This window comes from Salmo trutta, chromosome 5, assembly GCF_901001165.1.
Source record: "Salmo trutta chromosome 5, fSalTru1.1, whole genome shotgun sequence".
NCBI lineage: Eukaryota > Metazoa > Chordata > Actinopteri > Salmoniformes > Salmonidae > Salmo > Salmo trutta.
Genome location: NC_042961.1, coordinates 20,079,055 through 20,104,406, shown reverse-complemented (window position 1 = coordinate 20,104,406; position 25,352 = coordinate 20,079,055). Strand labels below are relative to the sequence as shown.

At 43.6% G+C, this 25,352-nt stretch overlaps 1 protein-coding gene across 4 annotated transcripts in view; it reads left to right on the top strand.

Moving 5' to 3' along the window:
* Positions 1-23,878, top strand: part of rasgrp3 (RAS guanyl releasing protein 3 (calcium and DAG-regulated)) — a 48,501-nt gene extending 24,623 nt beyond the window's left edge. For 2 of the 4 annotated variants that reach the window (XM_029752863.1, XM_029752864.1), the window contains exons 2-17: positions 6,671-6,851; positions 6,977-7,079; positions 8,766-8,828; positions 9,730-9,861; positions 10,049-10,196; positions 10,601-10,774; positions 12,712-12,828; positions 14,042-14,317; positions 14,517-14,597; positions 14,735-14,848; positions 15,138-15,253; positions 15,987-16,134; positions 16,873-16,909; positions 17,053-17,202; positions 17,300-17,679; positions 21,271-23,878. In XM_029752863.1, the coding sequence (XP_029608723.1) occupies positions 6,782-6,851; positions 6,977-7,079; positions 8,766-8,828; positions 9,730-9,861; positions 10,049-10,196; positions 10,601-10,774; positions 12,712-12,828; positions 14,042-14,317; positions 14,517-14,597; positions 14,735-14,848; positions 15,138-15,253; positions 15,987-16,134; positions 16,873-16,909; positions 17,053-17,202; positions 17,300-17,679; positions 21,271-21,279 (2,118 nt within the window). In that variant the 5' untranslated portion in view covers positions 6,671-6,781 and the 3' untranslated portion in view covers positions 21,280-23,878. The remainder of the gene's footprint in view (positions 1-6,670; positions 6,852-6,976; positions 7,080-8,765; positions 8,829-9,729; positions 9,862-10,048; positions 10,197-10,600; positions 10,775-12,711; positions 12,829-14,041; positions 14,318-14,516; positions 14,598-14,734; positions 14,849-15,137; positions 15,254-15,986; positions 16,135-16,872; positions 16,910-17,052; positions 17,203-17,299; positions 17,680-21,270) is intronic. The other 2 variants (XM_029752865.1, XM_029752866.1) reach the window with 2 other exon arrangements.
* Positions 23,879-25,352: the final 1,474 nt, after the last annotated feature.

Genomic DNA, 25,352 nt, shown 5'->3' with positions numbered 1-25,352 from the left:
CCAGTGGGATGCCTTGGGCAAGTGACTTTGCAGTCCAAATCTAAACAAGAATAGCAAACAAGTCAAACATGAAAATACAAGATTAAAGCATTATGTCATAAATAATATATGACCCTTTCCTGCTCCGTTGAGGCTTATTTGTTTCTTATAGGAAGTCATTCTGTTAAATTTGAATGGACATTTTCAGAACAAGCTTCTTTCCCACTTCTTTCCCTACTACGTGTTTCACTTGTGGTATGGATGGCATTATAGAATAGTTATACAGATTTAAGCAAGGCTGCTTTTCATTCCAGAAATGTTTTCACTTGCCTCCCATCTGCCTTCGTTCACTCACATTCATATATACAATAGTACTAGATATTACTAAATAGGTGTCAATACCTAGTTTCCGCCATATTGCTTCCACCTATCTGCTCCTATCAGATCTGGACAGGGGGAGTGACTAAGGTGGTATAGAAGGGAGGAATTATCTGTGGAATGAGATGCAGCCTGAGCCTCGTATTCCCTGACCTCCTGTTATCTGGCATCTTGTTGGCTGTTGGGGTTAAGCTGTGGAGGAATCATTGGGTGTCCCTTTGGAGAGTAGGGATGCCTGATTACCACCTAACAGACAACTAATCCATTCATTGATTCATATCCTCTTAGAGGTGTTGTGGCACGGGGCAGCAGACTCTTCATGTAAGGAGCCGTGTTGCACGGTTCTGTACATCACTGCCCCTGTGAGGCTAACCAATCAGCCCTGGATGTCTCTCTCTGGTCGGAGAAGACGTTTGGTTACAGAGAGGTTGTACAAGGTATTTAGTTGAGGATAGATTGTAGAAGGTATTTTTGTGGTCATTTCTTGTTGTTGTATTTTAGCACATCATTGAGATGCCATACTGCTATGGAACAATATACTGCTCACATTTGATGCTGTTGATCAGAGCTCAGAGCTTAGGGCTCTGTGACATGTAGCATGTAGTCTAAGCACCCAGAGGGTGCTCTTAACGTGACCGACTATGTTTGATATCACTATTCAAAGACCAATAATATCATGGGTGTATATAGAAGACACAAGGGATGTTTACCCCTGGACCACAAACTAAACAGTCATTTGGTGTCATGTAACTATATCATGTTAGATAGTCTCAACGTCAACAGTGAAGAGGCGACTCCGGGATGCTAGCCTTCTAGGCAGAGTTCCTCTGTCCAGAGTCTGTGTTCATTTGCCCACCTTAATCTTTTCTTTTTACTGGCCAGTCTGAGATATGGCATTTTCTTTGCAACTCTGCCTAGGTCAGCATCCCGGAGTCGCCTCTTCACTGTTGATGTTGAGACTGGTGTTTTGCGGGTACTATTTAATGAAGCTGCCAGTTGAGGACTTGTGAGGCATCTGTTTCTCAAACCAGGCACTCTAATGTACTTGTCCTCTTGCTCAGTTGTGCACCGGGGCCTCCCACTCCTCTTTCTATTCCGGTTAGAGCCAGTTTGCACTGTTCTGTGAAGGGAGTAGTACACAGCGTTGAACGGGATCTTCAGTTTCTTGGCAATTTCTCGCATTGAATAGCCTTAATTTCTCAGAACAAGAATAGACTGACGAGTTTCAGAAGAAAGTTATTTGTTTCTGGCCATTTTGAGCCTGTAATCGAACCCACAAATGCTGATGCTCCAGATACTCAAATAGTTTAAAGAAGGCCAGTTGTATTGCCTCTTCAATCAGCACAACAGTTTTCAGCTGTGCTAATATAATTGAGAAAGGGTTTTCTAATGATCAATTAGCCTTTTAAAATGATAAACTTGGATGAGCTAACACAACATGCCATTGGAACACAGGAGTGATGGTTGCTGATAATGGGCCTCTGTACGCCTATGTAGATATTCCATAAAAAAATCTGCTGTTTCCAGCTACAATAGTCATTTACAACATTAACAATGTCTACACTGTATTTCTGATCAATGTGATGTTATTTTAATGGACACAAAATGTGTTTTTCTTTCAAAAACAAGGACATTTCTAAGTGACTCCAAACTTTTGAACGGTAGTGTATATGATTTGACCATGACAGTTTACAGGTAACACCAATAATTTAGTCTCAACTTGTTCAACAGCCACACCATCCGTTACCAGATTCAGCTGAGGTCTAAAACTTAGGGAATGATTTGTACTAAATATAATGCTGTTAGTTTTAGAAATGTTTAGGACCAGTTTATTACTGGCGACCCATTCCAAAACAGACTGCAACTCTTTGTTAAGAGTTTCAGTGACTTCATTTGCTGTGGTTGCTGATGGGGTTGAGGTTAGGATTCTGTACAGGCCAGTCAAGTTCTTCCACACCGATTTTGATGTACCATTACTGTATGGACCTCGCTTTGTGCACGGGGGCATTGTCATGCTGAAACAGTAAAGGGCCTTCCCCAAACTGTTGCCACAAAGTTGGAAGCACATATTCGTATAGAATGTCATTGTATGCTGTAGTGTTAAGATTTCCCTTCACTGGAACTAAATGGCTTAGCCTGAACCATTATTCCTCCTCCACCAAAATGTACAGTTGTCCCTATGCATTGGGGCAGGTAGCATTTTCCCGGCATTTCGCCAAACCCAAATTCCAGATTCCCGCTGCTCGGCCATGGAAATCCATTTCATGAAGCTCCCGACGAACAATTCTTGTGCTGACGTTGCTTTCAGAGGCAGTTTGGAACTCGGTAGTGAGTGTTGCAACCGAGGACAGACAATTTTTACGTGGAATGCGCTTCAGCACTCTGCGGTCCCGTTCTGAGAGCTAGTGTGGCCTACCGCTTTACGGCTGAGCCGTTGTTGCTCCGAGATGTTTCAATTTTGCATTAATAGCATTTACAGTTGACCGGGGCAGCTCTAGCATGACAGAAATTTGACTAACTGACTTGGAAAGGTGGCATCCGATGACAGTGCCACATTGAAAGTCACTGAGCTCTTCTGTAAGGCCATTCTACTGCCAATGTTTGTGTATGGAGATTGTATGGCTCTGTGCTCAATTTGAATAGACCTGTCAGCAACGGGTGTGGCTGAAATAGCCAAATCCACTAATTTGAAGTGGTGTCCACATACTTTTGTGTATACATAGTGTGCATTAACCCAACTTGGAATAGATGTTGAATTCACGTCTGTGTCCAGTGGGAGGTCATGTGGTCCTCTAACTCAGTTGGTAGAGCATGGTGCTTGCAATGCCAGGATTGTGGGTTTGATTCTCAGGACCACACGTCTGTAAAATGTATGCAAGCATGACTGCGAGTCGGTTTGGATAAAAGCGTCTGCTAAATGGCATATCATGTAATGTGTCTGGAAAAACACTTATTTTCCATTTGACAGGTAATTATGTTGGTTCCGTCTGTCTCGGTACTTTGTAATCAGAATAGAATGTACAGCAGAGAGTCATTCTGCTGACTGACGCTTCCTTCTAAAAGCTGAGCTTTGGGTTTATGTCAGGACACTACCGTACAACTTTGTGTTTACAACAGTTTTGGCCAATACTGTAAGCTCATCGCATGCTTTGGAAGGTTTTCTGAAGTTGACAATGTGAACTTCAACTCAGAGTCACAGATGAGCACAACATGTATGGTATATCTGGAGTCAGAGCAGCAGTGGAGTTGCAGACCTTTGGTTGTTAATATATCAGTGCCCCTCTCAACTTATTGAAGTGTGACCCTCCAAGGCTGCATGGCTTTTTCCATTTATCTGGACGCTGGCTCTGTGCCCAGCTGTAGAGGGGCAAACTGTGTGACTGCACAGGGAATTGGAGGTTTAATAAACAGAATAAGAGGTAGAAATCTTCTCTGCACAACAAAAAAAAACAGGATTTTAGACCAATTTTTATGGCTTTCGTAGTTGCTTCAATACATACAAGTCCATGTAGTGGAGATCACGTTGCAAATCACGATGGATAACAGTGGTGCTTTAGAAAGATCTTATCTGTGAGGAGTGTTGCTGTTAGGGCCTTTAACGCTTATTAATCAACTGTAATTGCTTGAGCTAAACAAGCTTGGGCATATCTGCCATGGTGTCCATTTTGGCACCAGGCATCAGCTGTTTCGTTTCAGTGCAGTGATGCACTATTGGCTAGGGAATAACGTAACAGATACTGTACACACTTAATTTCCACCGAGTTGAATGTTGATCAAATCTTCCTCATGCATTTGCTGTTCCCTCTGCATAGACTATTGACCTACACTGAGTGGGTAAAACTTTAGGAACACCTTCCTAATATTCAGTTGCAACCCTTTTTGCCCTCAGAACAGCTTCAATATGTCAGGGCATGGACTCAAAATATTGAAGATATACAAGATATTGAAAGCGTTCCACAGGGATGCTGGCCCATGTTGACTCCAGTGCTTCCCACAGTTGTGCCAAGTTGGCTGGATGTCCTTTTGGTGGTGGACCATTCTTGATACACATGGGAAACTGTTGAGTGTAAAAAACCCAGCAGCGTTGCAGTTCTTGACACACTCAAACCAGTGTGCCTGGCATCTATTACCATACCCCATTCAAAGGCACCTAAATCTTTTGTCCTGACCATTCACTCTCCGAATGACACACATACACAGTCCATGACTCAATTGTCTTAGAAATCCTTCTTTAACCTGTCTCCTTCCCTTCATCTACGTTGATTTGAAATGGATTTAACAGGTGACATCAATAAAGGATCATAGCTTTCACCTGGATTCACCTGGTCAGTCTATGTCATGGAAAGAGCAGGTGTTCTTCGTGTATTTGTGTATTCCTCAATATATCAATGCACATACAGTATGTGTACATCAGTTTGTTATATTTCAAATGCATCTCAAAATGTGATAGGTAGGATGCTTGAGATAGGATTGAAGTAGATAGTTGGACATGAATTTGCATTGCAGAGTTTATACATTTTTGGGTACTATGCCTTGATTTATGTTTGTCCCGAGAATTAATTAAGGCCTAGATTCAAATGGATCAGGCATGAACTGGCGATAATCGACCCCCGCATAGCTGGTGTTCTGGAGATGGAACTGTGTTGGAACTGCGAAATCGGTGAGCAGCTACTCTTGATCATTGTCACGAAGCCACACCCGTCCCACTCCCAGGCTATATAGAAATAATGACGCTCAAATTGAAAATCATTAAACAAAATAATGAGGATTTACATAAGCCTCATCGATGTCCAGATTACATCTCACATTCCAATGTTGGAATTTGTAGACAAGGTTGCATGGGATTTCTCTTAATGCGACTCAGTGCAGCCAATGGCAATGTCCGCTTTAGGTATAATGCCAGGAGCCACTTGTGGATTTGACAGCTCTAACGCAGTCCCACCACCAAAACAACCACTATGCAGATGTCGGCTAAAGCGGATCTGATTGAATAGAGCCTTAAGAAAGGTTGCCTTCAGTCAAGGCCATGAACGTCATTCATTTTAACACTAACAAATATGAATCATACCTGAGGGATACATACTAGTCAGTATGGTAACACATTCAACATCTAAGATCTTATCAACTTCGTCTGCAGATAGAGCTCACTAATCTCCTTACAGTCAAGGGACAAGGGCTTGATTCATTTCCAGAAAAGCATGTGCACACACATGCGCACAAACACACACACATACACATACACACGTATCCTACTCCTGACCTTAACCCCCACCAATTGCCCTAGTTATGATATTGACATAAGTGTTGCACAATCAATTACAAGGCTTGTGGATGACGTCTTGTTTGCGCCTCACCAAGGTGACGGCAACAGATTACACACAAAGCCATTAATAAGTTCCAAATCAACAGGGACTTGGTCCCCTGTTCCCACAAAGCACCTCTAATCCTTATTCACTGGTTGATGATTTGTTTTGCTTCGAGGCTTAGGCCAATTTCAACCAATCCCAATCAGCAACTGTTTCCAAAACAACCGACCAAACCTACCGATGACGCCACCTCTGATGTCATCACTACAGACAACTCGCTCTGCTATTTCAACCTTTATTGTTGTGTCGTAAAATCTAATCTGGAAATCTAAAACCCTAGAATAACATCCTGAAATGCCCTTTTCTGTACTTAACTTACTTTGTGTTGGCATCAGTGGTGATATTGTATGAACTGACAATCACTGATATTCATCAGGCAGAGAGAGAAACTACTGTATCCAGATTACATAAACCCAGTCCCATTGTAGACAGATACAGTCTTGTCCGGTTTACTGGGCCAGAAATTATGCAATTTGTATGGAATCATGAGCTGTTTCAGTGGTACCACGCACTGAGCACATCGGAAAGTCATTAAAAATGTATGGCTGCCATGGGAGTTCTCAGAAGATGGTCCCACTCCTGCAGATGTGGGGATCAGAAACGTGCTGTGGGAGATGGTGAGGGGGTATTGAGGAAGTGAAGAGGATGGAGGAGAGGAGCATGACGCTGGAGAAATCACCTCTTTTCACTAGCCACTGTAGTTTATTGAAAAACCTAGTATAGCATCCATGTAGTTGTAGTATGTACTGTAAAAAGAAATATGCCTGGTGAATTTAGTATGTGTCCACACAGTTAGAACACAAATTACGATTGTGTGCTTTATGAATAAACAACATCCACAACCATATCTTATATGTGTTTACAAGAATCTTAAAAAGAGATCTAAGCAATGTTTGTTTAGCGTAAGCTGACATCTAGATGCATCCCTGTGTCTTCTCTCCTCATAGAGAGCTCCTAAGCAGGTTTTGACCCCTGACCTCCAGGTGTGGAGGTGTACCATGTGTTCTCCCGCTCCGGGGGCGTGAACCCATATCTGTGAGGAGTCCCCCCGCGGAACCATGGGATCATCAACGCTGGGGAAGGCAGCCCCCCTCAACACGCTACTGGAGGCCTGCATCCAGGCTTTTGGTGAGTGACCAATCACAGAAGCACAGTGGGGAGCTATCTCAGTGGTGTGTGATGTGATCCATAGAGATATAGATACTGTAGGGGTTCTAATTGTTCCTCTTCTATGGTGTGATCCCTCTCCACAGATGACAATGGTGAGTTGCAGTCTAACCAGCTTCCTCGCACCCTGCTGCTGATGCACCGCTGGTATGTCACGTCCAAAGAGCTGGCTGGGAAGCTCCTCATGATATATCCTTTATGTGGATTCACACCAGAACAACGGTCATATGCCATTTTGAGCCTTTTCATGTAGTGTTTAGATATGGCAGAGTATACAATATGGACGCTATGGAATGCTGTGTTCCCTGACTGTGCCAAATGTATTTTCTGCGTGGTGCGACACTAACTAACCCTGGCTGACTTTTCCTGAGTATACAAACTCTTGTTCATTTTAAGGGACAGTATATCAGTCAACTCTTTGTGTCATTTCTAGCAACCAATTATGATTGGTTGATCGCACAGCTCTGGGTTAATGCAGATTGTCCAAACAAAACATCAGGAAGAATTAGACATGTTCCTTAAGTGCAAATGCATTTGAGAGCAATGTTAGAGATAAAGAACCGCTTCAAAGTAAGTGCAACCTGGATCGAATCGATACCTAATAGCGTTCCATTTCTCTGTATGATTTGTATCTAGTGCGTCATGACTGCATTTTAATCTGATTCAGTTAGCAAGGTTCTGGACGGTGTTTTCCTGTCACGTCCGTGGTCTTCAGACGACCACTCAACAGGGAACGCCTTATTCTATGAACTCTTTGCTTCCATCATACATCATGAGCCTGAGATATTACTCTGCCTGGCGTCAGGCCTCTCCACTGATGACTGATGAACCCCCCCATCTTTTCCCTGCAGTTGGTTGGAGTAATGGCTGTGGTGCTCCAGATGGAAGTTGCCCCTAAGCGCAGATCTATAATCAGATTAGAGATAACCCTACCTCCAATCTTAATCTTAAAAATATGTGACCCGGGACCAGTTTGTGGCAAATTCTACATTTTCCATGCGGTATGAAGCTGCCTCAGATGAGAGCCAGAGCAGAGAGTCTCTTCCATGTGACAGAATACAAAGGCACTATTCTGCCTTTACTCTCACTTTTTGCTTTTGCTTTAACCCAACAAAATATACAGTACTTATCTTTGTCCTTCAGTACTTAATATACAGTACTTATATTTGTATCTCTCATATTTGTATCTCCTGTCTGCTATCAGAGCAGAGAGTCTCATTGTTTGTGAGTTCACCTCATTGTTTGTGAGTTAGCCCATGAGAGTATTTCTTCGGTCTTCTTGAGAGAAGGAGAGCAATTGGTTATGTGTGTTTTTCACAGTCATGTATACATCCAATATGCATCCATCGTGACCCTCCATGCTGGGAGAGTTCCAAAGTACTACAGAGAAGGCAGGGGTTTGTCTGCTCTGCTGCATGCTTGTGACTGGATCCTGGGCAGAGAAACAGCTGTGTTCCTTTGAAGGTGATAGCAGACAGGCTACGCAGCATACATGGCTCCCTGCCCAAGGCCTCTCCAAAGCTACTTCTAAGATCTCTATTTCAATGGTTCGAGGAGGGAAAACTTTGGCCCAGGAACAGTCATTTAGAGAATGCACACATGCAGTGGTGGAGAGGTTCATCACATGGCCTGAACTTCCACTGTTTTTATTTCCAGTTACTGGGCATTCCTCTCTGAACACTTTAGTTATTCTTCATGAGTGGAGACCTTTTGTCCAACTAATAAATCTACAGCTGCTTCTCGTGAAAGATGTTTTATTGTTGTGTTTTTTGGGAAGGAATGGGGGTTGTTGGAAATGGGGACTGGTGTCCATTTGTAATGGGGCTTCGGGCAATGTCTCCAAAAAAGGCTAAACTGTCCTTGACACGACCCCACATACCGTGACTGCCAGGGAGATGAGTGCCAAAGAACGAGACTGAAGATCTGCTATTTAATGAGGTAAAAAAAACACTACTTCATACCCTGAGCTCTTTAGTATTGAAGATGTTTTTTATCGCTAGGCAACCCGCCCCCTCGGCTGAAAATGTTGTGCTCCTCTCTTGGGGCTCTGTGACTGACTGGCTGGTGCAACGAGGGATGAGACGATGTCATTGGAAGTGACAGCCAGTGGCTGTCCTCATGTAACGTGGGCCACTGCCAGCCATCTGAAGTGGAGATATTGTTTGGGGCGAAAGCGTTCAATGACTCAGGAGTCTTGTGATCCATTACTTACCCAGAAAAGTCCTCAGGCAATCTTTAACAGAATACTCAAACTCTCATTTCACTGGTAAACCCCTTTACCATTGTGTGCCAATTCATTATATCTGTCCCACTATTTTGTGTGCAACCTTGATATGAAATTCAAAGACTAAGTAAATCATCTGAATCTAATGTTAACTACTGTAACGATGGCTATCCTAAAATTCATGTTATTTTGCAGTTAATTTTAATCTGAAGGGGGAATACCACAATGGCCATTCACTTGTTAAAGGAGCATAATGCTATTGGTTCTTTGTATTCATTTGTTGCTTCCAGATTAAAAAAATATGATTTGTTGGCTAGATAAAAATTTAGGCCACATTTATGACTATTTGCTGGACTTGTCCATCTCACCACATTGCACTACTACAAATCACTGCGCAAGGAGCCCCCAGCAGTCCTTGTGCAGGGTCAGTCCCCCTCAAGTCTGCCTTTGCCCTCTGAGAGAGACTATAATGTCATTGTGAATCCTTCATTTTCAACAGGCACTGGTGCTTGGGGCTACACACTATGATGTTCAGCCATAATGTACACATGCAAACAGTCAACATATTGTATATGTTAAATCAGTCATTCCGCTGTGCTGTGTGTGTGTTCTCAGGTACTGGATTACGGTGTTCCCTGCAGAGTTTAATCTGGACCTGGGCCTTATCCGCCTCACTGAGGAGTTCAGAGACGTGGCGGCTCAGCTGGGCTGTGAGGAACACTTCAAACTCATTGACATCTCCACCATGTGAGGGACTACCCAAGGATGGGCAGACACACACACACACACACGCGCGCACACACACAGTCACACACAGTCACACACAGTCACACACACACACACACACACACACACACACACACACACACACACACACACACACACAGTCACACACAGTCACAGGTTTCAACAGATTGTGTGTATTTCTTTCTAGTCCATCATATGACTGGATGAGAAAGCTGACCCAGAGGAAGAAGCAGGCCAAGAAGGGCAAAGCCTCACTCCTATTTGACCACCTAGAGCCCATGGAGCTGGCTGAACACCTCACGTTCCTGGAGTACAAGTCCATCAGGAGGATATCAGTGAGTGTCCCCGGTGGAAAAAGACACTTGGCCTGAGAACCCATCCACCTGCTGGGGCCCTTCCTTCCCTATCTAACCCCTGTGTGTGACATTCCTCAAGACTCTTTCCAAGAGTACTTTTTCTACAGAACTCTTTTTAGCCCCTCTAGTACTGTTACTAAGTACAAGAACAAAGCTTTGGCTGTCAACTAACCTCGTCCCCAGGCTAATTGCGCACCACCACAGAGTATGTTCTTAGATACGTTTGCTCTACATTTCAGTTAGTTTTATTTGCTGGGTAGTTCACGTGTAAATTCACCAGTTATGTAGGGCACAGTACATGCCAATGGCGTCTGTGTTATCTACTCAGCCGACTGTACATGCCATGTACACTAACTCTCCCTTTTTCCAACCCCCAAACCCAGTTCACAGACTACCAAAGCTATGTGATGCACGGCTGTCTGGTGGACAACCCAACACTGGAGCGCTCCATCGCCCTGTTCAACGGAGTGTCCCAGTGGGTTCAGCTCATGGTGCTCAGTAAGCTGACACCCCAACACCGTGCTGAGGTCATCACCAAATACATCAACGTGGCCCAGGTAGGAAGAGAGCACTTCCTAGTTGCAGGTTTGATGGTAACACTTTACATTACAGTGCACTTATTACTGTGTAATTATTTCTGTGTATCAAGTATTGTTACTTACCCCATATTGAGGGTTAGGGCAACGGTTGAATTGGGAATAAGGATGCAGGGAGCATAAAGAGTGTAGATGGAAGACGTGTCCATTATGTCGCATGAATAGATAAGCACAGCATTGTCTTACGTCAGGTGGCATCACTCTTACGAGACACTCGTCCCTCAGCCGTGCTCATGCATTTCCCTGTTTAACTGCCCAAGAAGCCTGTCATGACACAATGTGACAGCCTCCTCAAAATGAAACTACCAACTAAATGATAACAAGCATTTAAATTTTAAAAAACGTATCTGTGGAGTCGTACAGGACAGTGCCATTAGAGGGCCGTAAAAGGTTCGATCTGAACATTTGTTAGTCTGCTCCTTCATATTACCACAGCGTTTATTAGTGAGTGGGTGGGGTTCTTTCTTCTCTCGATCTCTCTCTCTCTCTCTCTCTCTCTCTCTCTCTCTCTCTCTCTTTCTATCTCTGTCTCTCTCTGTCTCTCTCTGACAGCCGGGGCGTTGCTGGTTCACTCTTCTTCACTCTCCCCACCTCTCCACTTACATCCTATATTCCATAACTCCTCACAATTTCGTTTCTCTGAAGAGTGTAAAACTCGCCCACTCTGACACAAGCAACTGTAAAAGAGGTCGGGGCAATTTCTTGAGGCATAAATTCTCATTAAAAGTACGACACTGTAACGCTTGAAATGAATAGGCGGTTTGTTTCGCCTCCATGTGCAGAAAATCTCTCATTATAAGTATGTGAGCATCCCGAAGGAGAAGGAACAACAGAGGAAGCTAGAGGGACTCATGGTTCAATATGAAGCATGTACCGTATATTAATCAGACAGTTAGCTGAGCCTGACTTGCATTAAATCGTCTGTATCAATGAAACTGGAACATTGTCAATTAGATCACAAACACCCTCCGCTCATTAAAAGCTACTGCTGCCCACACATGCTTTTCTTTTCTCTTATAGAAATACCTCCTCTATATGCTTTCCTCATGTATCTTTACCAGCAATTTAAGTCTAGTCTTATAGCTTATGGTGAGAAATGGTATTTCTTAACGCTGTTTAACAAGCTGCGTATCATAACGTTTCTCAACATGAATCCACAAGAGCTTTCACAAGATGCATTACACAGGTAACCTTACAACTCGAACGCACCCAGTGTTTTCGAAAGGTTATGATATGACGGCACATTCCAGTTGAAAAACTTTTGATCCATCCCCTTGCTCCTTGTGAGAAACGAGACGGATCAATGCAGGAGGAATCGTTGCGCAATCTGACGTAAGAACAGGGCTTCCCTCTAGCAATAACAGTGTCTCATCTCGATTCATTGCGATTCTCCATGTCTAATTGCTGGGGGGCAGGGGGTGACATTAAGCATCATGCATGCTGTTGGGCCTCTTAATCTGATCAGATACCAGGGGCTTCTCCCTCCATTACCATCTACGAGGAATTAGATAAAGGAATTATTCAGAAGACGAATGACTAGCACTCATGCGCATGTCTATTTAGGAAGGCAATTTCTCAGCTAATGCAGAAGCGAGTCTGTTCAAGTCAAGAGGGCTCTTTGTTTATAGTTTTTTACAGGCAAGGCTTCTCACATTTTTGAAATAAGATGTTACAGCATGTTCCCCTGATGTATAGAGAGATTCATTGATGTTGGTGTATGTCGCTTTAGATACTGTATTTGGAATAAAGTTGTTTTAGGTATGTTCGTTTTTTTATTGTAATTTGTATTTCTCTTCCTCATTTGCTCTCGCTCTATCTATCTCTTCCCTCTCTCCATCTCACTCTACCTCCCTTCTCTCTCCCTCTCTTCCGCTTTGTTCCACGCCACTGTCCTTCAGAAACTCCTCCAACTGCAGAACTTTAATACGCTGATGGCCGTGGTGGGAGGTCTGAGTCACAGCTCCATCTCTCGTCTGAAGGAGACCCACCCGCATCTGGCTCCCGAGGTCACCAAGGTCAGCACGCACGCCTGCCTCTGCTCTGTCACAGCCTCGCTAATATCACCTGATGTAATTCTACATTTTAGTTTACTTTCGATCATGGTCGTATTCATTTAGCATCTGCTAAGGATACATTTAGACCAATTCATTAACTACCATGTAGTGCTGGTTTCAGGAAGCACACCATACAGAACTGATACCGTCCTAATTTCCTGGCATTTGATGTTACATTTGATACCATCTGTATCGTATCGATTGCTGTCATGTCACTCTCTCTGTATCTTTCCGGTGCTGTATCTAATATCAGTAACACTTTACTTGACACACAGCATCATAACTGTTATAATATGTCATAACAGCCAACATAACTTGTCATAACCTGTTATAATATGGTCATAACACTGTCATGACACATATATTTAAACCTGTTGTGACACATATTGCGTTATTTTATGGCTGGTTATGTATGATACCTACATATAAGTGTCAAAACACAAGGCAAAACATTCCATTACACCATAGCCTGCGTGTCAACAGTATACTTAGGTTATATATGTTTCTTTAATTGACCATGTGAAGTTATCATTGTAATTGCGCATACATTGATGTCAGACATGCACGTACACCAATGCTCTGTCGCTGATGACTGGGATGAATGAAGGAGCAGATTTCAGGAGCAGGACAAGACACCCACTTTTTGACTGATGACAGATATCAGGGCATGTACGTGATAGGCCTATCTGGCTTATATGATTATGATGGTCATAATGGTTCTTGACAGTGTCAGAAAGTGTATTTTCTTAGTCCAAGTAAACTGACACAGGATGGCCATAAGGCTCCATGAGTGTCATAAAGTGTATTTTCTACAAGTTATTTAAGATATGAGGGAAAAACATGACTCTAAAGAATTCATTACTACAACAACAACAAAAGATTTAAGAAACAAACTTTCAAATGAAAGGAAACGTTTTGGCAGGGAAAAAAAACAATTTGAATAAATGTGGGGTTTGACACTCTTATGTAGGTGTCATAACCAGCCATAAAATAATGCAATATATGTCACAACAGGTGTAAATATATGGGTTGTGATAGCAGGTGTAAATATATGGGTTGTAATAGTGTTATGACCATATTATGACCGGTTATGACAAGTTATGTCAGCTGTTATGGTTATTACCCTAATATCTACGCTGTCCACCACTTCCTGACATCTTACCCCTCCCATCAGATCTGGAATGAGATGACGGAGCTGGTCTCCTCCAATGGGAACTACTGTGCTTACCGCAAGGCCTTCACAGACTCCGAAGGCTTCAAGGTCCCCATCCTGGGAGTCCACCTGAAGGACCTGATCGCCGTGCACGTGGTCTTCTCTGACTGGGTGGACGACGACAAGGTGAACATCGTAAAGATGCAGCAGCTCTACCTCACCTTCAACGAGCTGGTGTCCCTTCAGAGTGCTGCAGCCCAGGTGGAACCCAACATGGACCTCATCTACCTGCTCACCGTGAGTGTCCCGCCCTAAAAGGTTCCCCGTCAACAGGAAATTGACTTGTTTATCGTTCTGTCACTCCATTTGTCATTTCAGTGGGTATCAAACAACATTTTGTAGGGTCATACAAAAGAGTAACATGATTATAAATGTGTTTGTTATTGCAGAAAGGCTGAATCTATTTTCATGTTTACTCATAAACAATTTCCTCCAGCTCTCTCTAGACCTGTACTACACTGAAGATGAAATATATGAGCTATCCTTACTAAGGGAACCACGTAACCCAAAGTCTTTGGTAAGACTTCTCGTTGTGGTTTATAGGCTGCATTGTTGGAGCTGTAGTTATTAGAAAACGGAAATGTATGAAAATAGAAATAATACTGTATACCTGAGGGTTCCTATATTAACTCTCTATCTTTTCAATCCCCACAGCCTACCTCTCCGACAACCCCCAACAAGCCAATGGCCCCTCTGGACTGGGCGTCAGGTGTGACAACCAAACCTGACCCCAATGTGGTGAACAAGCACATCAGGAAGGTGGTGGATGTAAGTTACTTCCGTTACAGTAACTGATATGTGTCTTCTCTTGAAAAAAGTCCAGGAGGACATAGCTTAGCTGTGGTCTGAACGCTTGAAAATGTTACCATCTACAGGATGGGTAACCCGTCCATAAATACCTCATACATTATTTCAAGAATCAGTCAGTGGCTTTTTCTGTCACAATACCAAATATTTGAGTAGGTATATAAACCAACAATTACTAAAATATGACTCAAAAAAAGACTGGTGCTTGTAAATCACTTACAGTATTTTGTTCATGTCTTTTTCTGGGAAGTCTGTATTCAGGAACTACGACCATGACCATGATGGCTACATCTCTCAGGAGGACTTTGAGAGTATTGCTGCCAACTTTCCTTTCTTGGACTCCTTCTGTGTGTTGGACAAGGACCAGTGAGTGACCCTGTCTACCATTTGAAATATGACGGGTTCAGAGGTGTCGCAACTAAGCCACCTCATCCTCCTCTTCGATTTCCCTCTTTCTGTCACCAACAAACACCCTCTCCCTATTTCTCACTCACACATGCGCACGCACATATGCACTCACATTCCACACATTTGCCTTTAAAGCAGCTACGAGCACACAAAGCTACAGTGAAAATTAGGTCATTGGTAATGTCAAACATCCTCTCGTAAATCTGCAGGAAAACCCTGTGAAGTCACAACAGAGTCATATCTGCTTTTAGCCTTGCCCTGTCTTGACTGGGAGTGGTGCTTTGTCGCCATGGTTTGAGGGGGGGGGGGGGTGAAGGTTATGGCAGCCCGTGAAGGACACACAGTGCTCTGCCTTCGTGTCCTGGGCGGTTCATCTGTTCACTGGAACGCTTCAAATCACATTTCAGCTCGCCTGAGCAGCTCCATGACTCATAAAATAGGTCTGGGAGGCTGAGCTCCTTAGGAGGGAGACTGGAGATATGCAGGGGCTGGAGTTGTCACAAACCACCTGGGTGTCTAATCTAGAGCACTGTTGTAGATCTCTTCCTGTCTGGATAAAACAGAAATACGGGATGGGAGTTACTGTAATGTTTGCATAACAGGAGCTGTTTTTCTCTCCATCTGATCATTCTCTTATCTGTATTTATTTTTCTCTCTGTCTATGTCTCTCTTTCTCGCTCCTCTTCTACAGGGATGGTCTGATTAGTAAGGATGAGATGATGGCTTACTTCCTCAGGGCCAACCCCTTGCTCCAGTATAAAATGGGCCCTGGCTTTATCCACAACTTTACGGAGATGACGTATCTGAAGCCCACCTTCTGCGAGCACTGTGCTGGATTTGTATGTATACTGTGCACTTTGGGATGCACATTAATATAAACTAACTGTTTATGCTCGCTCAGAGAGACAGCGCCGTTTTGGTTGGAAAAAAAGTATCATGCTTTCTGGTTGTTTATGTCAGCAATATACTGCCATCAAATTAGTGCAAGACAGCTACCGAATCATACAGTGCTGAGAGAAGATGTTTATCTTTAGTCCTTGAAGAAGTTCATTAATGACCTTCTGAGACAGATATGATTCCCAGTGCATAGAGGGATTAAAATATGTTGACATGACTTCAGGATACATTGGTTTATTAAAGTTGATAAAACAGCACTGAATCATGTCGACGGAACAATAATGTGATTTATATGGTAATGCCACCACTCACATAGTCAACAATGAAAGGATGCACATCTTACGTGACAGAAAAGTTATTATTGCCTGTGAAAATATGTACACAAATGATGTTCCCTCTATCTTTCTATTTTGTGTTGTTTTAGGCATCACTTAGTGAAAATAAAGGAGAATTTCTACAGAGAAGTCCTCCTATTCTCAAATGAACACACACACACACACACACACACACACACACACACACACACACACAGAGTTTACAGGAAGGGTGTTGTGAGATTGTATCCTGTTTATTACACAATGGTTTACACTGAATATGCTTCCACCATTACAAATTCTAACATTCCTTTGTCTTTTTCCCTCTCCCTCCAATTCCTGCCCCTCTGGACATGTTGCTCTTAGCTCTGGGGAATAATCAAACAGGGATACAAGTGCAAGGGTAGGTTCTATGGACTGTGTGCATATGTATCGGCCTGTTTTCTATTATTCGGAGAACTGCACATTTAAGACATTTGGGATTTTTCATTATAGATGCACTGTGAGTGCTTAGGTCTGACAGCACTGTTATATGTTCTGTTTCAGATTGTGGGGTGAACTGCCATAAGCAGTGCAGGGAGCTGTTGGTGCTGGCCTGTAGGAAGCTGCCGCGCTCCACCTCTCTGCGAAGTGTCTCCCCTGGGGGCTTGACCCACAGCTCTCTACCCAGCAGCCCCGCCATGCCCACCTGCAAAGGTACAGCAACACTTTAGAGATATACTGTAACCAACAGCGTTTCAACTATGATGGTTGGTCAGTGTATTTCATTCCTGTCATATTGTCCTCCCTGCAGATGAGGACGAAGTGTTTGAGTTCCCCTCGGTGACACCTGGTGGTTCTGACCTGGAGCATAAGTCAATCACCCTGATGACGGGCTCGGCCCAGCGGATCTCTGTGCGTCTGCAACGGGCCACCACCAGCCAGGCCACACAGACAGAGCCTCTGTGGCCAGAGCACACCTGGGGGGGTGGGGACGGGGGCTCCCACACCTTCCCCAAGATGAGATACCGACCACACAGGAAGGCCTCCAAGAGCAAAGGCTTTGCCCGCTGGGAGAATGAGGCCCAGGGGCAGCCCAGGGGTCGACGGGATTCCCAGGAGCAGACGGACGGACCTGCAGAGGTGGTACAGAACGGGATAACACCACACAGAGAAAAGGTGACTGCAGCTAAGGTGTGTGTGTGTGTGTGCTTGTATATGTGTGCGTGTATATGTGTGTGTATGGGTCAGGGGATCTCTGTATATTGAGAATGGTGCTGTATTGCACAGCAGACGTTTTACGGGCTCCTGACCAATTCTGCTATTTTGTGTGTTTTATTTTGGGCTGATCTTAACTGTTTTTGTACATGATGTTTCCGCCATCGTCTCCTATGACCGAAAAGAGCTAATGAGCATCAGAGCAGCGATCACTAACCTCGATTTGGATGAATATTTCTACTTCAACGAGTCGGAGGCACAGGACATACTGTTCACCCTGGACCAGGCCCTGACGAAAATACGTTAGCGAGTACATAAACCTCTTGACCCTCTGTTCTATTGGTAAACACACAGTCACAGGAGAACATAAAATCACAGGAGAACAAACTGGACGAGCTCCGTTCGAGACTATCCTACCAACGGGACCTGAAGAACTGTAATATCCTGTGTTAAACAGCGTCTTGAGTGCGCAAGGACATGGATAATATAGACCTAGCTGGTTTTTCTATCCATCGGCAGGACAGAACAGCAGAGGCGGGTAAGCTCAAGGGAGAAGGTGTGTCTCTTTGTTAACAACAGCTGGTGCGTGATCTCTAATATTAAGGAAGTCTCGAGGTTCTGCTCCCCTGATGTCGAATACCTCATGATAAGCTGTACCCCATACCAAGAGAGTTTCATCTCTATTTTTTTGTAGCTGTCTATTTACAACCACAAACCGATCCTGACACTAAGATGGCACTCAACGAGCTGTGTAGGGCCATAAGCAAATAAAAAAATGCTCATCCAGAAGAGGCGAGCTTTGTGGCTGTTGATTTTAATGCAGGAAAACTGAAATCTGTCTTACCTAGTTTCTTCCAGCCTTTCACATGTGCAATTCGAGGCTAAAAAACTTCACCTTCACTCCACACACAGAAACGCATACAAAGCTCTCCCTCGCCCACTATTTGGCAAATCTAACCATAACTCTATCCTCCTGATTCCAGGTTACAAACAAAAATTCACAGGAAGTACCAGTGATGCACTCAATATACAAGTGGTCCGATGAAGCGGATGCTAAGCTACAGGACTGTTTCGCTAGCGCAGACTGGAATATGTTCCGGGATTCATCCGATGGCTTTGAGGAGTTTACCACATTAGTCACCGGCTTCATTAATAGGTGTGACAAAGTTGCCTCCATAGTGACCGTACGTACATATCCCATTCAGAAGCCATGGATTACAGGCAACATCCGCACTCAGCTAAAGGCTAGAGCTGCCACTTTCAAGGGGCGGCACACTAATCTGGATGCTTAAAATAAATCCCACTATGCCCTCCAACGAACCATCAAACAGGCAAAGCATCAATACAGGACTAAGATTGAATCCTACTACACTGGATCTGATGCTTGTTGGATGTGGCAGGGCTTGCAAACTGTCATGAACTACAAACTGAAACCCAGCCACGAGCTGCCCAGTGACCCGAGCCTACCAGAGGAGCTAAATGCCTTCTATGCTCGCTTCAAGGCAAGCAATACGGAACCATGCATGGGGGCACCAGCTGTTCCGGACGACTGTATGATCACACTCTCCGTAGCTGATGTGAGTAAGACCTTTAAACAGGTTAATATTCGGATTACTAGGACTCATACTCAGAGAATGCGCTGACCAGCTGGCAAGTGTTTTCACTGAACTTTTCTACCTCTCCCTGACCCAGTCTGTAATACCTACATGTTTAAAGCAGACCACCATAGTCCCTGTACCCAAGAACGCCAAGGTAACCTGTCTAAATGACTATCACCCCGTAGCACTCACATCTGTAGCCATGAAATGCTTTGAAAGGCTGGTCATGGCTCACATCAACAACATCATTTCAGACACCCTGGACCCGCTCCAATTCGCATACTGCCTCAACAGATCCACAAATGACACAATCTCTATTGCACTCCAACCTGTCCTTTCCCACCTGGACAAAAGGAACACCGTTGTCAGAATGCTGTTCATTGACTACAGATCAGCGTTCAACAACATAGTGCCCTCCAAGCTCATCACTAAGCTAAGGACCCTGGGACTAAACACCTAAACACTACGGGGGCCCCTCAAGGGTACGTGCTTAGTCCCCTCCTGTACTCCAGGTTCACCTATGACTGCGTGGCTGCACATGACTCCAACACTTTCATTAAGTTTACTGACAACGCTGGTAGGCCTGATCACCGTCGACAATGAGCCTATTGGGAGGTCAGAGACCTGGCAGTGTGTTGCCAGAACAACAATTTCTCCTTCAGCAAGACAAGGGAGCTGATCGTGAACTACAGGAAACAGAGGGCCGAGCACGCCCCCATTCACATCGATGGGGCTCGTATCCCTGCACATGACTCAGTACTGGTACCTCGTGTATATAGCCAAGTTATCATTACTTATTGTGTATTTATTATTACTTTTATTATTACGTGTTTTACTTTTCTCTATTTTCTTTCTCTCTGCATTGTTGGGAAGGGCCTGTAAGTAAGCATTTCACTGTTAGTCCACACCTGCTGTTTACGAAACATGTGACAAATAACATTTGATTTGATTCGTCTCTGTGTGTTGCAATGTGTGAGTCGCTGTGTGAGTGTGCATGTGTGTATTGTTGTGTCTTTAGGGGATGGTAATGCTTTAATGCTCTGTGACACAACATACAGATAACTGCCCAAATAAATCATTTTAGCAGTTACCTGTGTCACATTGAGACTACCATTATCACTCCTTCTCCCTCAAATGGTTGCTATCCACATTCTGTTTGTTAATGGTGATCCTCTCTCATGCATGTTTGAACACTTTTTACTTCTAACAATAGCCCAATAACAGCATTACAGCTATCATTGTGTTATGTGTTTTCTTATCAAGCCCAAAATGGATGACTTGGCAAGGTCAGATTCAGGGACGCAGGACAATACAGTGAAAGGGCTTTTCTTTGTCTTTGTTGTCAAAGTCTGTGTCCTTCACCTTTTACCTACGGCCTCACCACCGCAGAACGGTTTGTTATTAAAGCCTCAATTATTTTCATACCCATGGAAACAAGGGATTCAGTAACATGGGAAAGAGGGACTTTTTCTCTTCCATTCACTGGGAGATTATCTAGATCAAGGGAGCACAGAGGCCACAGAGGCATTCAGATTGATGGTGGCTTGTGTCAAGAAGTTGATTTTCATCAGCCTAAGAAGGCTAAATAAAGACCATATAGTTTGGCTCAAAAGCAGAGCATTGAAGATTTTATCGAGACAAATCCTGCTTTTACAACCTGAGGCACTAATGGTATTATTGGGTCATCTACCTTGGGAACATTTGGATCAACATTCAATCTAACGTATTTGCAAGTGGTTTCCATCCTCAGAGCCTCAGTGAAACTCACAAATATTGCTTGATCCCATTATGAGATGGACGTAATCCATACTATTAGCCAATTTGTTGCCACTGTAGGCAATCTACAAAAACTGAACATCTCTTTACAGTTGTGACTTCTGAATGACTGGCAAGGGTGTTCCTGTCTTCTCTCCTCTGTCGTGAGCTCCAAATATGTGACTACAGTATGTGTCTCTCCTCTTGCCCTCAGAACAGCTGACATGGCGACACCGAGGGCCGGACCCAGGGCCCCAGGAGGTCCTCGGGAGCCCGCGTCATGAAGCTGTCCTTACTGGGGGAAGTACTTGGCTGCTTGAGGCCCCCATTTGGTGACCTGGAGTAGGACGGACCTCCTCTGACCTAGACGGACATGTCTTCAGTGAACCACATGTGAATAGTGATGCTGAATCCCAAACAAGTCTCTTCCCAGGTCCTTTCACCTTCCCTCACACCAAGCGAGTTGGTTCGGGCAAAGGGCTGGTTTGGGATTCACCATGAGAGTTCACATGCCATAGGAGAGCGAAGGGGAGTGAGAGGATGTGGGTGGTGGAACTGAAAAAGCCCTTGTTTGTTAGGGTACAGACACTCCTGAATGCTCCCCAGCTCTACACACCTGCCTTTCCACCCCATCAGTGTCATGGGAAAAGGATCCTGGACTACCTATAAGTGATTTAGGTTTGTTGGGGCTCAAATGGGGCTCACCAGTGTTTGACAGACTGATCGGGTGTCCACATGTGCCTGTATGAATGTCGGAGCATGTACAGTACATGCCTACTATTTACAGTGTGTGTGGTCTGTGGTGCACATACACTATATGTGATATCTACTGTTGATCTGCTGATGAAATCATTAAGGGCATGTATAATACCATGAAATGAAGTTATTTGGGTCACGTGACTAAGTTGCAATAACGTTTTGAGAACATAGTGAACGTTTTTAAAATGGACTAGGAGAGGGATGCAAAGTGAGAATGCAATTAGAGATGGGAGAATGCACACATGGATCGAGATGTAAAGCAATAGAAAGTTACAGATGAAGTGAAAGTGATGAGGGAAACAGAGGCAGGTACATTGTTTCTAAGGGTAACTTTATTGTAACATGACTACTGATGATCGTTTATGTGCCAGTTCTATATCTTACTCTGGAATCCAAGAAATGGTACTTGCTGTGTGAGCATGAGATAAAGAACAATATAACCACTGAGAATTGTTTTATAAATCAAGGAATAGTTGTGTCTTTTGGTTAGTCAAGAAAGCTTGATTGTTTTCAGCCTTATTATTTCAAAGGGATTTGAACTCAAAAGATGAAATCTAGTCTTTGTAATATGTGCCCACTCAGGACAATAAGGTGAACTATGTATACTGTACACTTATTTATGGGTTTAGGCATGTGATTTTTCATACAGTCATGTGAAGCTGGTCAGTGTTCAACCTATTCTGGATATTTCAAAGCAATGCAGGTTAAATATGTGAATATGGGTCACCGTTGTTGTCTCGCTGTCCACAGAAGCCATTGAGTGACCTTTGACCTTTTTTTAATCAGCTGAAGGATCAAGCCTGTTGCCTTCAGGCAGAGGTAATGGAATCTCCACTAAGCCCTCAGTCAGTGGAGCACTGATTACTAACTTGCTTACAGTGGCACCAGATGTGAGCCCAGGTGCTCATTGTGTTGTGGTTGCCAGGCATCAGTTGAGTGAGCAGGTCAGTTCCTCCATCACCAAGGATACAGCAGGTTACGTAAGAGGAGGGAGTTTATTTTCATCTGTAGAGAGACTGCTTGCAGGGACTCCACCCCCTTCAGGGTAGGGAGAAGTAGGTATGGGCAGGTGAGTTTGACATGGATCTCTGTAGAGACAATAGGGTCTGACCTTTTGTTCGACACAGTAGGACAGAGACAAGAACAGGGCCTCAGGGTCAGAGCACTCCGTGTTGGAGGAAGGGCATGGGGAAAAGATAGTGTATATTAGCAAGAGATATCCAAAGCCACATATACAAGAGTTAAGGGATGGAAATGATTCAGTGCTTAGTGCGTCAGAGCAATATCACTCTCTTTGCGACTGAACCACTCATGGATAATGTGTTGTTCCTGCAAGGTCTTAAACCCACAATATCCTCATACCTGGCTGAAATCAAAGACAGCAAAGTGTTGTGATGCCACAGAGGTTCTTTTCTAAATGGCCGAGCTGCTTTTAGAGTACATTGGTCTGCTTGAGTTCTCATTGATCTTGGTGCCAGATCCGACAAACAGTAGCTCTATTGGGGTTGTTACGTGTTGGGTATTGAGAACATACAGTACAAGTGCATGTATAATATTACACTAATGAAGACAAGTAATCTGATCTTTGAAGGTTCTGAAGTCCCTGCTTGTCTCACACTCACATACAGTAGTTACCACACTTGACATCAAATGACTTTATTGTTTGTTCTGAAAACGGTTGAGTTATCATATTGATAAGGGATATTAAGGCAGCGGCAACTTCACTTCTGCAACGACATACTTTTTTTTGTATTTGGGACACATTCCAACAAGACTATATTTTTTCAGTCAGATTATTGTCAACAATATTGATGACACTATTATCAACATTATTATCATTAACTGGTCTACTTGAGAAAAGTGTGTTGTTATCTCACTTGATTGTGTTGTCATCTATTGTATTTTCATTCTATCTATTTGTATTGTTTATGGAGAGAATTCTGTAGCATTGTTTATTTTGTCATTGTGTGCCAATGTTATTTTGTTATTTGTTGATGAGTGGCAAATTGATACACATTTTGATAATGTACAGTATTAAACAGATTTTTCAGCGCCTAGTTTAATCAGTTCAGATTTGTCACACTGTTATTGAAGGCTACCACAGTAAACTACTATCTCGGTCAAATCTTTATAAGTGCATCCTGTAACCAATCATATGGCAATGTTTTTTACTCCTTGTGTATTTGTGAAACAGTGAAATGTACCATCTCTAGCCTGTTACCTGCTGACCCAGTAGACATATAGTCTATTTATGTTTATGAGGGAAAAGTAAAGCCAATACATATTCTGAGGCCAGAAAACTCACTCCGGCCCAATATCAGATGTATTATTCATGGGGATAAATGCACCAACTAATCATAACCTGAATACTGGATTTGTGTATGTAATATGAATGTATATTTACCCATAGAATCACAATTATTTTATTAAGGGACAAATCTCTCTGCAACGTAATAGGCTACATCCCAAAATATATACTGAACAAAAATATAAACGCAACATGTAAAGTGTTGGTCCCATATTTCATGAGCTGAAATAAAAGATCCCATATTTTCTCCATATGCACAAAAAGCTTTTCTCTCAAATGTTGTGCACAAATTTGTTTACATGCCGTTAGTGAGCATTTCTCCTTTGCCAAGATAATTCATCCACCTGACAGGTGTGGCATATGAAGAAGCTGATTAAACAGCATGATTATTACACAGGTGCACCTTGTGCTGGGGACAACAAAAGGCCCCTGTAAAATGTGCAGTTTTGTCACACAACACAATGCCACAGATGTCTCAAGTTTTGAGGGAGTGTGGAATTGGCATGCTGAATGCAATAATACATTTCTCTACCATAAGCCGCCTCCAACATCGTTTTAGAGAATTTGGGAGTACGTCCAACTGGCCTCACAATTGCGGACCATGTGTAACCACGCCAGCCCAGGACCTCCACATCCGGTTTCTTCACCTGCAGGATCAACTGAGACCAGCCACCCGGACAGCTGATGAAACCGTGGGTTTGCACAACCAAAGAATTTCTGCACAAACTGCCAAAAACCGTCTCAGGAAAGCTCCTCTGCGTGCTCTTTGTCCTCACCAGGGTCTTGACCTGACTGCAGTACGGCATCGCAAATGCTCACCTTTGATGGCCACAGGCACGCTGGAGAAGTGTGCTCCTCATGGCTAAATCCCAGATTCAACTGTACCGGGCAGATGGCAGACAGCTTGGATGAGCGGTTTGATGATGTCAATGCCCCATGGAGGCAGTGTGGTTATGGTATCGGCAGGCATAAGCTATGGACAACGAACACAATTGCATTTTATCGATAGCAATTTGAATGCACAGACATACCGTGATGTGATCCTGAGGCCCATTGACGTGCCATTCATCCACCGCTATCACCTCATGTTTCAGCATGATAATACACGGCCCCATGTCGCAAGGATCTGTACACAATTCCTGGAAGCTGAAAATCTCCCAGTTTTTCCACGGCCTGCATACTCACCAGACATGTCACCCATTGAGCATGTTTGGGATTCTCTGGATCGA